Source organism: Lutra lutra, chromosome 3, assembly GCF_902655055.1.
Source record: "Lutra lutra chromosome 3, mLutLut1.2, whole genome shotgun sequence".
Classification (NCBI taxonomy): Eukaryota; Metazoa; Chordata; class Mammalia; order Carnivora; family Mustelidae; genus Lutra; species Lutra lutra.
The window spans coordinates 44713324-44728724 of record NC_062280.1 but is presented as its reverse complement, the minus strand read 5'-3'; the positions used below and the strand labels follow the sequence as shown (position 1 = coordinate 44728724).

General features: G+C 57.6%; 1 protein-coding gene across 3 annotated transcripts in view; it reads right to left on the bottom strand.

The window, feature by feature from the left end:
* MLPH (melanophilin) overlaps positions 1-15401 on the bottom strand; it is a 40932-nt gene that overhangs the window by 3722 nt on the left and 21809 nt on the right. For 2 of the 3 annotated variants that reach the window (XM_047722254.1, XM_047722251.1), the window contains 8 exons: positions 14579-14695; positions 13259-13454; positions 10790-10932; positions 6187-6372; positions 5772-5927; positions 4237-4329; positions 3550-3621; positions 1907-1964 (listed from right to left, as the gene is read on the bottom strand). In XM_047722254.1, the coding sequence (XP_047578210.1) occupies positions 1907-1964; positions 3550-3621; positions 4237-4329; positions 5772-5927; positions 6187-6372; positions 10790-10932; positions 13259-13454; positions 14579-14695 (1021 nt within the window). The remainder of the gene's footprint in view (positions 1-1906; positions 1965-3549; positions 3622-4236; positions 4330-5771; positions 5928-6186; positions 6373-10789; positions 10933-13258; positions 13455-14578; positions 14696-15401) is intronic. The other variant, XM_047722253.1, reaches the window with a different exon arrangement.

Sequence of the window (15401 nt, the reverse complement as noted above, 5' to 3'; positions counted from 1 at the left end):
TGTGCCATGGGCCTGGGGGCGCGGGGCTCTGCCCCTCAGAACAGAGGGCGTCCCCCCAGGGCTTCAGTCATGTAGCGGGGCATTTGGTCTCCCATCCTAGTCAGCTGTTTGTGAGCCACAGGTGAGCAAACCCTGGGCCCGGGCAGCCAGCGGCCTTTGTCCTCCGGCAGGTGTCGGGGGGCCGCCTGACACGTACCTGTTCCTCGGGGCGGGGGTGCAGGGGGTGCTGGGCTGCGTCTCCTCTGCCCAGCCCCATGTTCTGCGACATCGAGGCAGCCTGACATCAGCCGCCGTGGACAGGTTTACACCATGGAAACCGGCAGAGGCCACAAAGGAGGGCTGACGGTCGCGTTTACACAGGGGGGCTGGCAAACGAGCTCGGGGTTCCATTTTGGGTGGAGAACGTGTTGCCGGGATTTGCTACGTGTTCCTGCTCCCGGACCAAACTCTATGGAGGGAACTGCTCACTCAGAGATCCCAGCCATGGGGCAGTGAATCCTTCCGATGTGGGGATGGATGTCTGGCCCACAGCTGAGAGCTGTTCCGCCAAGACTGGCTGTGGTGGTAGGAGCGGCGTGTGGGGACCAGCAGCCACAGCTGGGCTGGTTCGGCCCCTGGGAAGCCTGCCAGCTCCAGGGGAACTGGGACCAGGTGAGCGGCCTCTGACGGACACCAGGCGCTCACCTGGGCTCCTCCCGCTGGAACTGGGAGCCCTCACTTGGGTGGGAGCCATGGCACTTGCTGGAAGCTCCCCCCAGCGCTGGTGCATGTGCTCCAGGAGCCTCCTCCCGGCCCCCTGGCAGGTGGCCTCATGGCCCTGAGTGGGGCTTCACCTCAGAGGTCTCGGGACCTGCCCTGTCTCCCGCCTGACCGGCTACAGGGAGCTCTGGGGTGCAGAGAGGGAGCTGCACGGAGGAGAGCTGGGCACAAACAGGGATGTGCAGAGACCTGTTCTGAGGAGGAGGTGGAGAATATTCTGGAGGTGGTGGAGAAACTCCTGCGGGGGAGACAATGCACTTGGCCTTGGAAGGCAGAGGTGGGTAGGAAAGGGAGTCAGGAGGGCTCTGGGCAGAAGGCTCAGCCCAGGCAAAGGTACGGAGGTGTGTGTGTGCACAGAGCGATCAATGCCCACATGTGCCTGTGAGTGTGTCTTGTTCACCCAGGGCTCCTGTGTGGGCTGGAAGGTGAGAGTCTAGAAGGCTGTGCTAAGAAATCCCGCTCATTCTGCCAGCAGGTGGGGGCCAACGATTGTTCAGGAGCAGAAGTGGAACACAGAGGGAGCTGAGCGCTGGGACCGTGGCTGTGGGCAGAGCTGTAATGATGGGGTTGTGAGGGCACAGCTCAGAGGCAGGGATAAGAGGAGATGCCATGGCGGCTCAGAGGCCTGGCAGAGCAGCGGGGGGACTAAACCCTGACCCAGAAAGGAGGCTGCTTCTCTCTGGCGACCCGTGGTCGGGCTGCAAGGGGAGCAACGCACCAGCACACGATTCCCCAGCAGCCCGGCCGAGCACCACGGGAAAGGCAACCGGGCCTTCCCTCCCCTTCACCCTGAGCGAAGCTGATGTCCTTGTTGCTACTGAGACATCAAGAGAAGCTAAGCCGTGTTCTGTGCTTTGCCTGAGAGGGTTGGGAGCTGCTCAAGCCAGAGAGCCATTTATGACGCAAAACATGGAGAATACCAGCATCACCCCCTCTGCGTGCTCAGTGCAGAGAATTCCAGAACACCCAGCCACCGCAATGCTTCCTGCCGGTGGCCGTGGTGGCTCGGGGAGGGCCCTTCAGGCTCCGGGGCAGGAGATGCTGTGTCGTGGGGATGACACAGAAATGCAGAACCCCGACTGGCCACTCCAACACCCTCCAGCTCATCTCCCAGCCTGCAGGGATGAGTGAAGCCGCTAACTCTTACCTTGGCTTTTCGGGGAATTACTGAACTTCCTTCTGAGAAGATAGGGCGCCGTTGTCACCTAGAAGAAAGAAGACGTCTCTGGGCGTCATGAATTGCTGTCATTCTTAGCCACACGGGGAGCTAACTTGGGACTTCCCACGATTCTTCCAGATTCTAGTGAATTCCGTCCGCTGCCTTCTGTTCTTTGGCAATATTGGAACTTTTATCAATATTAAAATACACGGTATCAATAAATGAAACACCAAATATCAGAGCATAAAAGAGATGCCTGTGTTTGTCAGCAGTGGGTGGGAGGGCAGGGGGAGCACACATTTCAGCCCCACAGACCTGGGTTCAAGTCCAGACACCACCCACCCACCCCCATGATGTGGACGACTGTGTGTCCTCTCTGAACTCATCTGGAAAATGAGGCAGTGGCCCCTCCCGGGTTTAGTGGGAGACTACCTGCTCCTGACATGTTCCCAAATCCCATGGCTGCTGGTCCCTATGCCTTCCTTTCACCCTCACTCCTGCCGACTGCCTCTCCGTGATGGGATTGTCCTCTCCCTGTTCTGCCTTGCTGGGCATGAGCAGGTGGCCTCACTCCCCTGGAAATCTTCCCACGTCTGGCCTGGTATTCTGCCTGGCTGGTGTGGGGGATGCACCTGGAAGCCTGCTGGAGAGGCCTCCAGGGCTGGGCTTCCCTGAGCCCATCAGGAAGCCCCATGGCCTCCAGAAGAGGGTGGGAGGTCAGGGCCAGGGGGCCCGGGCTGAGACCCCTCCATCGTTTATCCTGTCATTTATGGTCTGCATGATCTCAGTCAAGGACGTCAACTTCTCTGAGCTTTGGTCTGCTCACTGGGACAACAGGGTTAGCCGCAATGCTTCCTCACCAGGTTTGTAAACCTCAGATGGAAGGATCCTTCAGAAAAGCACTGTTTTTAACTATAAAGAGCTACCAGTGTCATTGTCATGACACACAGAAGTGCTGCGTGTTCACTGTGGCTCCGAGGGGACATCAGGCAGCAGGCAGGACTGGGAACAGACGCCACTCTTTTGGGGGCACTGGGGAGGGCACCTCCAACCGCACCCGCAACCACACGGCCTACACCTTGGAGATCCCCTGCATGCTGTGAGCGGAGCCATCGTCCCCCACACCCCGGGCCCTGTAACACCGCATGCTCGCTGGCTCCTGATGCTTCCACAGCTGGCCCCCACGTCCCCCTGGTGGGCCTGTCCCCAGGCCGCTGGAGCCCGCCAGCCCGCACGGGGCCAGGGAGAAGAGCCCAGAACGGACCTCGTCCATGACTGATGGCATTGTGGGGGGCGGGGGGTCCATGCGGCCTCCTTGCCCCACACAGGACAATGCCCGGGGCGTCACTGGGAGCCACAGATACCTTGCGTGGGGTCTGCCGAGGTGGGAGGCTTGCTGGCCTTCTCCCGTCTGTCCCACCTTCCTGCTCCCCATCTGGGTTTTCCCAGATTTCCCCAACCAATGCTCTGACACCAAGCCTGACCCTGTGTGTGCCTCTGGGGAAGCCACCCTGTGGGGCAGGCCGAGCCGCACGGTGTGTCCGAGTCAGCCCCACTGACACGTGTCAGCCCCCGGCTCGCTGTGCTGCCAGAGAGTGGCCCCGATCTCTTCCTCCTGGAACAACACATACCTCCTCCGTAGGGTCTGCATTCGGATCCTTAGGATTCTGGTCCAGTCTCTCAGCAAGCCGGGGAAGAAATATCTGGGGGCAAGGAAAAGGCCTGTACCTGACGGTGGCTTGTTTGAAGCCCGCCCCAGGGGGACCAGCACAGGGGCACGGCCTTTCTCCGTAAACATGGGGCCAGGTGCTCAGGGATGGCTCGTCAGCCCCCAGCTCACCAGCCCAGTGGCCTGGGCTGCCAGGTTCAGCCCAGTAACACACAGGACAGCCTGTTAGCTTTGACATTCAGAAACAACGAATACGGTTTATAAGTCTGTTCCAAGTATCGCAAGGGATATACTCATACTCGAAAGTGACACGTCATTTATCTGAAGTTCAAATGTCCTGTGTACCTCCTGCAGCCAGACCTGGGGCTCCCCCGGGACCACCCTGTGTTTGCCTGCCAGGTTACCCCACTGGTGTGACTGGCTCCGGGGACCCCAGCTTGACTCTGGGTAGATGAATGTTGGTCCCAGAGACCTGCTGCGGAGGGTGGGGGGCAGCCCCCTCCCTGCTGTCCCCAGGGAATCTGTTCCGGTCACACCCAGCCAGGGGCGGGAAGGGAGGGGGCCAGTCAGCCTGTTGGTTTCAGGCCCCGGGGGTGGCTCTGGCAGGGGCTCTGGGCCCAAAGCCTGGCACCGGGCTTCCTGCACTCACCGGCAGGTTAGATTTCCTCCGGGGCTTTCCCGAAGGCTTCACAGTGAGCCCTGCAGCCTGCAAGGCGGCAATCTTGGATTTGATGTTGGAAACCTGCGGGAAAAGGACAGACACACGGACGTCACTCTGATGTGCCAGCTTGACGTCACAGTCCAGGAAGAGTAGCCTCCCGTTCACCAGCTTTCTTATGGTCCCTTTAAGATGGGGTCCCAACAGATGCGGTTCCTGGGGGCCCATTTTCATGTATCTTCATGGTTGTCGGGGAGGGGGCTGCTGTTCCTCACGGGTCACCCCCATGCAGGAGGAGAGGGGCTCTGTACACTTTCAGGCGCATCGGGAAATCTGGCTCCCCCCAGGGATGGCAGGAGGGGCAGTGACAGCAGACTGTCACCATAGCTCTAAGGGACAAGCATACACTACGGGCAAAGGCTTGGCTGGCGTCTGGCAGAGCCTGCCTTCCTGACATCATTTTAAATGAGCCCCCAACCCTGGCTCCCATAGTAGCCAAAGGAAATTTCTGGAAACAGAATCAAGGCTCCATCACCCCTGTTCTGGTCCCTCCAATGGCTCTCTGGACTCTGTCTTCCTCTTGCAGCTGCCTCCCACCCTCTCCCCCTCACTCCTTCTGCCCCAGGCTCAGGGTTTCACTGCTCCTTCCTGAACATGCCAAGTTCAAGACCACCCCAGGACCTCCACATATGTGTGCTGCCTTCTCCTTGCAATATTCCTTGCTGAGCAGCCCACCTGGGGGCTCCACCAAGCCGCCCTCACATCCTCTCTGCACGGCTGGCTTCAAGAACTGATCCTTGGTCATTGGCTTGGCCTCTATCTCCTTCCACGAAAGCATAAACTCCATGAAGGCAAGGCTCAATCTAAGACTGCAACAGCTGTGCCTTTGTGCCTTGCCATTTTCAGGAGTTTGAAAATCGTTTGCTGAGCAAGAAGGAATAAACTAATGCAAAGTCCTCGGGGTGGCTTGTCCCCAACACGCACAGCTCTGGAGACACACTTCTTACTCCTGGTGGACACCTGCTGATGAGCAGAAGTAAGAAAGGAATGTGGGTGCGGACTCCCCTTGCAGCCCGAGGGGCAGACCCTCTTTTCTCTGGGGGACCCCGGGGGAGGGCAGAGCAGAGCTCAGTCATCTTGGCTGTCCCTGAGAGACCCTGGCTCTGTCCTTCGACCTTTGTAGGCTCCCGACGCTTGAGTCCTGGACCCACACTCGGGCTCACAGGATGACCTTCGGGTCAGAGTCTGCTCCAGAGCCCCAGGGTTGTCTTAAAACTGGAGCCTGCTTCTGGAGAAGGCCCCTCCTCCTGGGACAGGGAGGGGTAAGCGTCAGCATCATTCCTGTAGGGCTGAACACCCTGCCTGCCTCTCCCCAAGGTAAATAGGATGAAGACAGGGGTGGTGGTGTGGGCAATCCCCACAGAAACCCCAAGCTCCTGTTCTGGAGCTTTGGTGTGCTGTCCACAGCTGCCAGAATCCTGCCATGATTCCGCCTGGAGACCCCGCGCCCCTGGGACTGGTGTTACCTCACTTTCCACCTGCTGAACTTCCGAGGCCGTGACAGCCACTCTGTCCTCCAGTTCCAGCAGCTTCTTGTCTGTGGTCCTGCTGGGCTGCACGAGGTCCTGAGGGTCCCCGGGGCAGGTTTCCAGTCTGTACATCTGGCCCGCAGCCCCACTCACCTGGGAAAGGGAAGCATGGAGCGTGACGACAGCACGAGAAATGGCAGGGCGCTCCCCAAGATGGGCCCATCCTACGGTATTCTCCTCTGAACTCGGGGCTGGTTGACTAGCTGGCCAGCTGGGGGCTAAGCCTCCCTGCAGCTCTTGTTGGGGCCCAGGGTCCCCCAGAGGTTGGCTGGCTGCCTGGGGTGGGCAAGGGGCTAAGTCATAAGCTCTTGCCTCTGCCTAGGTCCTGCTGAGCCCAGTCATGCGGCCTCACCTCCAAGCCTGCCCCCGGGAGGTCCCTGATGGAGGGGTTCCTGTCCAGTTCTGCTTCTTCCTCCTTGTTCCCCTCCTCCTCGGACGAGGCTCCCTGGTCACTTATGTGGCTGGTCAGCTCCTCCAGCTTCCTCCTGAGGGTCTCCTCTTCTCTGTCGGCATCTGTGGGCTCGCAGCCTGTGAGACACTGAGACCACCAAACAGACTGGCATTCAGCTGGTCATCTGTGTGCACTGTGCTCAGAGACAGGGCTCTGGGAGAAGTCTCCATTACTCACGCCCAGTGCCTGTGCTGGGGCCAGTCCTGGCCCTCGTGAACTGGGGTCTGTAGGGTAGGGCACTCCTGTGATCCTGTCGCCACTCAGGCCAAAGATCCACCATTCGTGACCAAGACACTGAGCTTTCCTTTGGGGACACTTTTACCATGGGAGGACAGTTCTTCCCTCTGACCCTAAATGGGGTCCTCAAGATGAGGGAGTGTCCGGCAGACAGAGCCCACTGTCACCAGCAGGAATCTGGGGCCCAACACCGCAGAAGCACTAAATTCCCAAGAACTGGAAGGAAAGCTAAGGCCACCATCCATAACGGGACCTGGGAAGGGGAGCGTGAGGCCCGTTTTGACACTGAGAGTTCTAGAACACCAAGTAAAATCTGGGAGTGGCACCACAAGAGAGGGCAAAGGGTGAGCACAGAAGAATGACAAATTCAGCAAGTGAGGCAGCTGGATCTGAAAGGTATGATGTGTCACTACTGTAAGGTAGCTGTGGTCACTGCCACTCCTGGTCGGCACAGGAAGGCACTAATTCATTATGCCAGGCTGCTCGAACTAGAAGTCATTAGCTGGTAAGAGCCTCGGGTTGCTCTGGGCCAGGAGGCACCAGCTAACAGCCTCAAATGACTAAAAGTACAACTTCCTCCTCTTCTGAGTCACCAGAGTCTATTAGCGCCCAGACCAGACCCGAGAAAATCAATCCTTCCTTTCTTCCAAGCCCAGCAGGTGCATCGTTCCTGCCATTATCTCCTCTGGAGCTCACCCTGTTTTCAAAGGGAAATGCTGAGCGAGAGGATGCGTTTGCTTTGTTCGGTAGGTAATTGGTTTGATCTTCACATCACCGAGGGCTTTGAGTGGGCAAAGCTGCCCAAAGAAGAATACAAAAGCTGAGAAACGTCACCGTCACCGCTGGGTGAGGACTTGGAGCGACTGCTGGTAATTGAGCTGCCTGGGGTGGAGAGGTGGGATCGATACCCGGCTGAGAGTGTGCACAGACTGCTTCTGTCTTCCGGGACACGTGCACAGGACACGTGGCCGGCACAGAAGACCCCACCCCCTTACTGAGAAGAAGAGGGTGACCCACTGGTGCCTGACACAGTTGCTGTCAAATGTCACTTCCAGAGTGAAAAAGAAAAGCATCCAGAGACAAGGAACTGGGGTTCTTGTTCTCATCTGGGGCTAGAGGAGAGACAAGAGCTGGGCGGTGACAGGACCCACAGCCCCTTGCAGGGACCCCTGGAATGGTCTGCCCTGGGTTTTCCCTAGGGTACCTGGCCTGCTGCCCACTTGGCCTTTACACAAAGTGTGGGACACGTGCTCTGGGAGAGGCTGTGGGAGGTGGAGTTGGAGATGAGCTCTGAGCATGAAATAGGGAATCATTCAAGGAGGCAGGAAGGATGGCACGTACCAGGAGGGCTGGCTAGATGTCAGGGAATGTGTTTTACTGAAAGTTCCTACAGTCGTTAAATTAAAAACTTACTGAAATTTCCTACAGTCGTTAAATTAAAAACTTACTGAAAACAGACAGTTCCAGTCTTTATCACCTTGTCATCTGACTTGGGGTTCCTCTGTCCACTGTGGCTTTGCCACACTGGGAGGTCCCTGCCTTGGCCTCACTGCCCCTCCATCACCATCCCCCAGCCCTGCTGGGGACTGACCCATGGTCTGATCAAAGGTTACTTTCCTGTGTAGTGTTTTCCTCACTCTTCCGTTAAAGAGGGTCCAGGCCCCAAGAAGTGTGAGCCACTCTGGGTGGAGAATGCTGGACGGCTTTCACTGCAGACCTTCTCAGGGTCTTTCACACCCTGCTGTGCTCAGGGCAGAGGGAGAGCGCCCTTCTTCCAGAGGCAGAGGGTGGGCACAGAGAACTCTAGCCCATGGCTGTAGGAAGCTTCTGGGTAGCGCTCCAGGAAAGAGAGTCAGCTGTGCCTCAGGGCACGGACTCTGGAGAGGGAGAGACTTCACATTTCTGTTCTGCTGACATTAGCCCAATTTTAAAACAAAAAACATACACCGATTCCTCAAAAGCCATGCGAAGAAGTGCTTCTTCTACAAGTCTGCTGCTTTTTTTTTTGGCAGATCCCATTTCCCGAGGCTTGGACAGAGGATCAAGGTTGGAAGAACCTCTCACCTTTCCTGCATCAGCTGAGACTGGGGAGGGTCTGGCACCCCACCTGCCCCATGGGGGTCCCGCCCCGTGCTGGCACCTCTGCTGCTGGGGACAGAGGGTTCAGCAAAGTCTGGGTCCCACTGGGTAGTTCCACTAGTCACCGAGGGCCATGGACGGTGCTGGTAGAGTGACAGCCAGGAGTTTTAGGGGTGTGTGTGGACTGGGGCTGTGTCAGATGAAGCTCCTCCTGGGTTGTCAGAGTGCGCACAAGGCTAAGGGTCTGGGGAAGGCCGGAGCTCCCTGCAGAGCGCCCCCTCCCACCTGTGTCTAGAAGGGGGCCAAGCACAGCTGCATGGGTCCCAGCTGCTTTCCGCCTTCTCTGAACAGGCTCAACATCAGTCATTCCTTCCACCTAACAGCCTGAGCTCCATCCCTGGGTCCCCTGAAGGGAGAATTCCCAGGGTCACCTCCCACCCCTCAAGTCTCTCTGGGGGAGGGTCCCAGGAGGAGCTCTGAGCCAGGTAATAGAGCCTGGGTCAGTCCCCGCTCCTGAACACATGCCTGAGACCAGCGGTGGCTGAGCTGGCTCTGGGACTCCATCCAGAGCAGGGCTCTCCTCTTGGTTTCCTGCCTCTGGCTGCTCACTAACAAAAGGCCCTAATCCCAAGATCTCCTCTGTAGGAGCTGGGCCTTGCCAGGGTCTCCATGAGTCTGCATCAGCCTGTGGTCAGGCTGTCCTCGTATAAAGTGGGGTGGCCTTTCCCCCAATAAAACGTACTTGCTCAGATCTGACTCTGCTGTCTGTAAGCGGGACCATGGTTTAAATTCAGGGAAGGGAACCCGGGGTACTCAGAGGGATCTTGTGATTTAGGTCATAAATCAGGGTCTACAACGTGAGTGAGTCTCACTCATTTAACAGGTGTTTTGTATGTTAAGTTAAATTTTCTTAAAACCTGCGGAACATCTACTAAAGGCATACCGTGGTGGAGTATTTGCTCCTCTTGTAAATGGCAGAATGCTTGATGGGGTGTAAGCTAAGAATCTGCCTCCAGAGGAACTGATGAGGGAGCAGGAGGCTGGCTGAAGACAAAGCAAAAGCTGGCACCTTGCACCCCTTTCCACCCGCTCCCCCTCGGTAATATGTGTAGCATTCCTCAGGCACCCCTGACTGTCATAAACGATAAACAAATAGTTAACTTGCAGAGATCACAATCCTGCAAGACAGGAGTCTCCCTTGGTTTACAAATCAATAGCCAGAGGCAAATAACTCCGTTCCTCAAGCCCTAATGTCTCCCTCCCCACCATAAATGAAACTGAAGGAGGCTGAGATAGAAGGGAATATAAATATAGTTAAATCTCTTCTGAACCTAAATCTCATTAACAAAGACGATGGATAGCAGGATTGTAACATCCCACCAAAAATCTCCCAACTATCTTGATGTTAATGGCTTGCCAAAAGACAACACTGATCAAGCCGCAAGGCCTAGGGTATCCCTGTAGGCCGTCTTTAGCATATGAAAACTCCGTTGAAACCTCCCTTCCCCTCCCCTTCCCCCAACCTCAAGGTACAGAACCCGCCACCCCTCACAACCCGGGGCAGCAGCTCCTCCTGCCCAAGGGTCCTGTCCCCGTGCTTTAATAAGCCACCATTTTGCACCAAAGATGTCTCAAGAATTCTTTCTTGGGTCATCGGCTCCAGACCTCAGCCCACCGAACCTCATCAGAACCAAGCACTGGCACAGGCCACAGTACGGATCCTGAAACTGTGACTCCGCGTGCAGGAAGTCAGGCACGCACGTCTTGTGGTGAATGCTCCCGTCTGGGTGCAATGCCCATGGCGGGTGAAGCCGGGAGACGTGAAGCAGGCCAGTGGCCGCTGCAGCTGGAGGGAGGGGATGGGGAGTGACGGCTCATGGGATCGGCCTCCCTCTGGGGCAGTGACGTTTTGGGACCGACAGAGGGGACGGCTGCACGAGGCTGTGAATGCACTGAGTGCAGTGAACATGAACTTCGTGACGGTGAATTCTACATTATGTGGATTTAATGCCAACGGGACAGCGGACATTTGGATGACACTGCTCGCACGTCTCTGCTACACAGGCCTGGGCAAACGTGCGGCTGGAAAGCACTGAAAGCTTTGATTTCTCCGAAGCAACTTGGCATGAAGGTTAAAAAGCCTCCATCCAAAGCATCGGCAGGAAGGAAAGTTTCGCAGGTGCCTTACCTGGCTCTGGGACGGGGTGTGGCCTCCTCCTCCGCAAGGGTGGGAGGCAGCGAGGGGAGCCCCGGGGCTCTCGCCATCCTCCGAGGTGTCCATGTTGGCCAGATACTGGGAGGGGAGCCGCTCACTCCCGATGGCGCTCCTCCCTTTGGAGTGAGAGTAGGATCGCATTATCCAGAGCAAAAGGCTGGAAGCCAGTGCACACGCTTTTCCCAGTAAAGAAAAATGAGAGATGACAGAAACCGAAGAATGATTTCAGCCCTCCGAGGCGAGGGAGCAGAGAACCTTAGATCAAGGTCAGAGTCGAGCAGATCGCAAGCCCTCACATGGGACCTTCAGGAAACAGGAGCTTGCCCAGAACTCTCAGTGGGGCCAGAGGAGCAGGAACCATGTCAGCTGGGTGACCACAGTACACCAAATTCCACCACGCGAAACTGTGTGCCCGGAGCATGGCTGATGTGGGGCCCAGGCAGTGTCCGTGAGTGGTGGGGGCTCTGGAAAGTCTGTCCACGCTGGTCCCTGAGGGCTATTTCTCACATCTGTGTGTGGGCACAGGTCACCTCCAGCATGCCCAGAAATGCTCATCCTGTGCTCCAGATTGGGGGGACCTTACTGTCCCCACAGCCTCACCGGAAGGTCCCTCCCCAGGGATCCAGACCCCTCCCTGGGAGGTAGAGTCGGAGGGAGAGGCGGTCAGGGCTGGCCGCATGGGAGTCACTGTGCATGGCCGCTACTGTCCTCCACAGGCACCAGGCCCCACTGGCTTGGCGAGTCCTGCCAACAGGTGAACGAGCTTGGGAGAGGGCCCCGAGCTCCAGCGAGACTGCAACCCCGTGCCCCTCTGGTTTCAGCTTGGGAGACCACATGCTGGGGACACAGTCTGGCAGTGCCCAGGAATCCCTCCCATACGGACAGGGTGGAGATGCGCTGTTTTAAGTCAATACATTTGTGACACTACAATCTTGTTTAGTGGCTACAACAGTGCCACACGCCAGGCATAAGCCCTCTTCACAGGGAGGAGAAACTGAGTCACAATGGCTAAGCTGGTGGAAGAAGCTGCTTGCCACGTTCCACCCAGCCTCGACGATGCCCCTGCGTTTCGGGACATGTCCCCTGAGATGCTCCCTGTTCCAGGGATGAAGTGAAACTGCTGGTTGGTCAGAAACATGGTCTCCCCTCGGCTTCTCCCTCCCCGCCTGCCGCCCCGTCGGTGTCCTCACCGCGGGACGGGATCATGGTGGGGGGCAGGGAGTCTGTGACGTCCCTGTCCATCTCCATCCTATGACCTGTTCAATGCAGATTCATTTATTCACTGTTCAGGGGGAAGTAAAGCCCCATGTTCCTCCCCAAATGCCTCCAGCACCCTAATCAGCCTGTGGACCATGAGATTATGTTCCCTATAATATAATGAAAAGGAAAAATGGAAAGGGGACCGATTTCCTGGCAGAAGGTGCCTTAACCACATTTCCCGGCAGCTGGCCCCACACGGCGGCCACGTGGGGGCTATTAGGGGGAGGACCGGGCTGCCTCTGTGATCTCATCTGCTCCTGCATTAGGGTGTCTGAACTCCTGAACCCACACCCCCACAGGGCACAGGAAAAGACAGCAATTCAGGATTTCATTATGAAGCGCACTGTCTGACAACAAAATTAAACTAAGCAAGTCTAGTTCTCAGCACTTGCAGATCTCATGATTCGCAGCTGGGCGCTGGCGGTGGACCAGGAGGAAGCAGTGTCCAAACGGGACCTGCATTGTCCATCCCCAAGTGTACCGTCTGTCCCAAGTGCACCGTCTGTCCCCAAGAGTACCGTCCATTCCCAAGTGCACTGTCCATCCCCAAGAGTACCATCCTCCTCCAAGTGTACTATCCATTCCCAAGTATACTATCCATTCTCAAGTGCACCGTCTGTCCCAAGTGCACCATCCGTCCCCAAATGTACCATCCATCCCCAAGTGCACTGTCTGTCCCCAAGTGTGCCATCTGTCCCCAAATGTACCATCCATCCCCAAGTGCACCATCTGTCCCCAAGTGTGCCATCTGTCCCCAAGTGCACCATCTGTCCTCAAGTGCACCATCCATTCCAAATGTGCCATCCATCCCCAAGAGTACTGTTCATCCCCAGGTGCAATGTCAGTCCCCATGCTTGGACCTGACCTGTCCTTTGGTCAGGATGGATGGTCCAGGTGACCAGTGATCCTAATCATTTCAGGGACACCTGCCTGTCTCTACCCCAAGCCAGCTCAGTACCCTCCCTACAGCTGATAACGAGCTATGTGACCAGCTGAGCTGTTGATGCTGGGACTTCTGAGTGTCAGGACGGCAGTGCCCAGCCTGGGGGTGGGGGGGAGTGGGTGGGGAGTGGTGTCTACCAGGACCAGACATGCCAGACAAGGCGGTGAATGAAGGGGTTGCTATCAATCGGCCGGCGTGTCTGCATAAATCCCCAATGCAGAGCCCATCAAGGGACCTACCAGCTGTAGCAGCAGTCCCCAGGGCTGTCCTGCGGGACTCTCCAGGGATGCAGAGCTCAGTGAGGGTGTCCTGTCCTGCAGGGGAGAGGCTGTCCATCTGCTCTTCTGGAGGGGGGTGGCATCCAGGGGTAACCATGGCCTCTGGGGAGGCGTCCTTGGCACGGGGTTCATCCATGAAGGTTTGAGCACACGGGACCTGAAGGGTGCGTGAGGTTTTACTAGGAAGGGCAGCTCCCTGGCACGTGGGTCTTTCCATCCTAGTCTGAGGGTTTCCAGACCTCACGGGAGCAAACGCTAGGCACTCCCTGCTCTGGCCCCTTGCAACTCAGGTCCCTTTATTTGCAGAAATCCTGCAGAGAACCATTTACTGCCTACTCTGTATCATGTGTCCGTGGAAGGCTGGGGGGCTCTTGAGACCCTGGGCCACTCACTGTACAAGGGAACACATCTGACAGCTCAGGGCTCTGACCCACCTAGAGCCTGAGGCCCCGAGGAGGTGGGTGGGGGAGCTATTTTCTGGGGGGGAATGTGTTGTTCTAACTGCATATACCCTAATACTCCCAGAAAGGTAAGCGGGAGCATGGCAGGACCCCTGGGGACCCCTCGGCTGCAGCCCCAGCCCCTCCTCCTCTACCCTTCCTCTGGCCGGCAGAAGCTTCTCTCTGTTGTGCCCTTGCCCCCAAGGACACAAGGTACTGAGGGTGTCTGGAAGTCACACGCCCCAGCTCCTTTCCAGCTTGAGGGGGCAGGGAGGAAGCGGTCCTCAGGGCCCGGAGACCACAGGAAGCAGAGGCCACAGGGGCTGGTCTTGCAGCTGGAGCAGGACTTGTTGTCCAAAGACCTCTGGGGTGCTGGCTTGCTGCCCTGCTGTCCTCTCCCCTGAAGCAGTCTGTGGATCAGCCCAGGCAGACACAGCCCCGCCCAGCTCAGGCCTGGAACTGCCAGACGGATGCCCAGGCACCTATAAGGCCCTGAGTCCAGGACAGACAGCGTTCCTCTGGCCCACTCCCCTGACAAGCAGCCCATCTGAATCCCCAGGGCCCCTCATTTGTCCAGCCTTGGTTCCCCTCCTGCACTCCACTCTTCCAAGGGGCCAGCCCCATCTCTGCAAAGATGGAGGGTGTGAAGCTTCTGGATCCTGTGGGATCCCAGATCCTCAGCACCCCAACTCCCTCCCCCATCCCTCCGGCCCATCAGGCCCATCAGGCCTGCTATGGCCATCGGACTCCTTCCCAGAGTGCCGTCCCCTACCTGGGGCCCGAGCACCTGTCGCTCAGGTTATCCTGGGAAGGACGGGGGCAGAAACGAGAGCCCACTGACCTGCAGGCTGTCTGTGGCTGCTGGGACTGGGGATGAATCTGGGGGGTGACTGCCAGACCAAGTTGAGTCGTCAGAGTCGGCCTCAAAGTCCAAGTCGTGAATAGAGAGACGCTTTTTCTTAGGTGCAGACGTGGGCAAGAGGAGCAGAGTTGGCGTCAGCTGGATGGCAAGGACCCGGGACCCCTCTGTCCTGGGCAGGGCGGGCGCCCCCAGGGGCACCCTCACCTCCCACCCTAGACACAAACCTGAAGGAGCTCAAGGCAGCACTAAGGGGCCCAGATGGCTCCCCGCTCGGAATCCCCTGCGAGGTCTGCCTCTTTAGCCTCTCTTAGAGGAGCAGAAGGAAACACCTGCTGGACCCAAGGGGCCTAACACTGCTCCGATGTGCCGAGGACACAGGCGCCAGAGCGCGGCAGCCTCGGGATGGGGGGCAGGGAGCACAGGCAGGCTCCTCTGAGGCTCACAGATGCTTCTCTCCCTTGAGAGGTGGGGGGACGGATGGTTCAGGCAGGTAAGGGGCACCCCCTGGGAGGTCCCAGAGGCGGGGGAGAGTTCCAAGTTGTCCAGATGAACAGCACCCACCTACTGAAATCCTCCCTCATGCTAATCTTGATCCTTTAACGGCATGATATAGGGAATATTCCAGACACTGGCTAATATTTTGCTCCCTGAGTGGCACGTCTACAATTTTCTCCCTATAGACTGGCCAGACCTGGCCAGAGCTGAATGTCATGGATCCTGGTTTCTTCCCGGTGTCTCCAACTAAACTCCTTGTCTCCCCCGCCCCAAACTGCTCCCCTTCTGTCATTCCCCCCTCCAATCT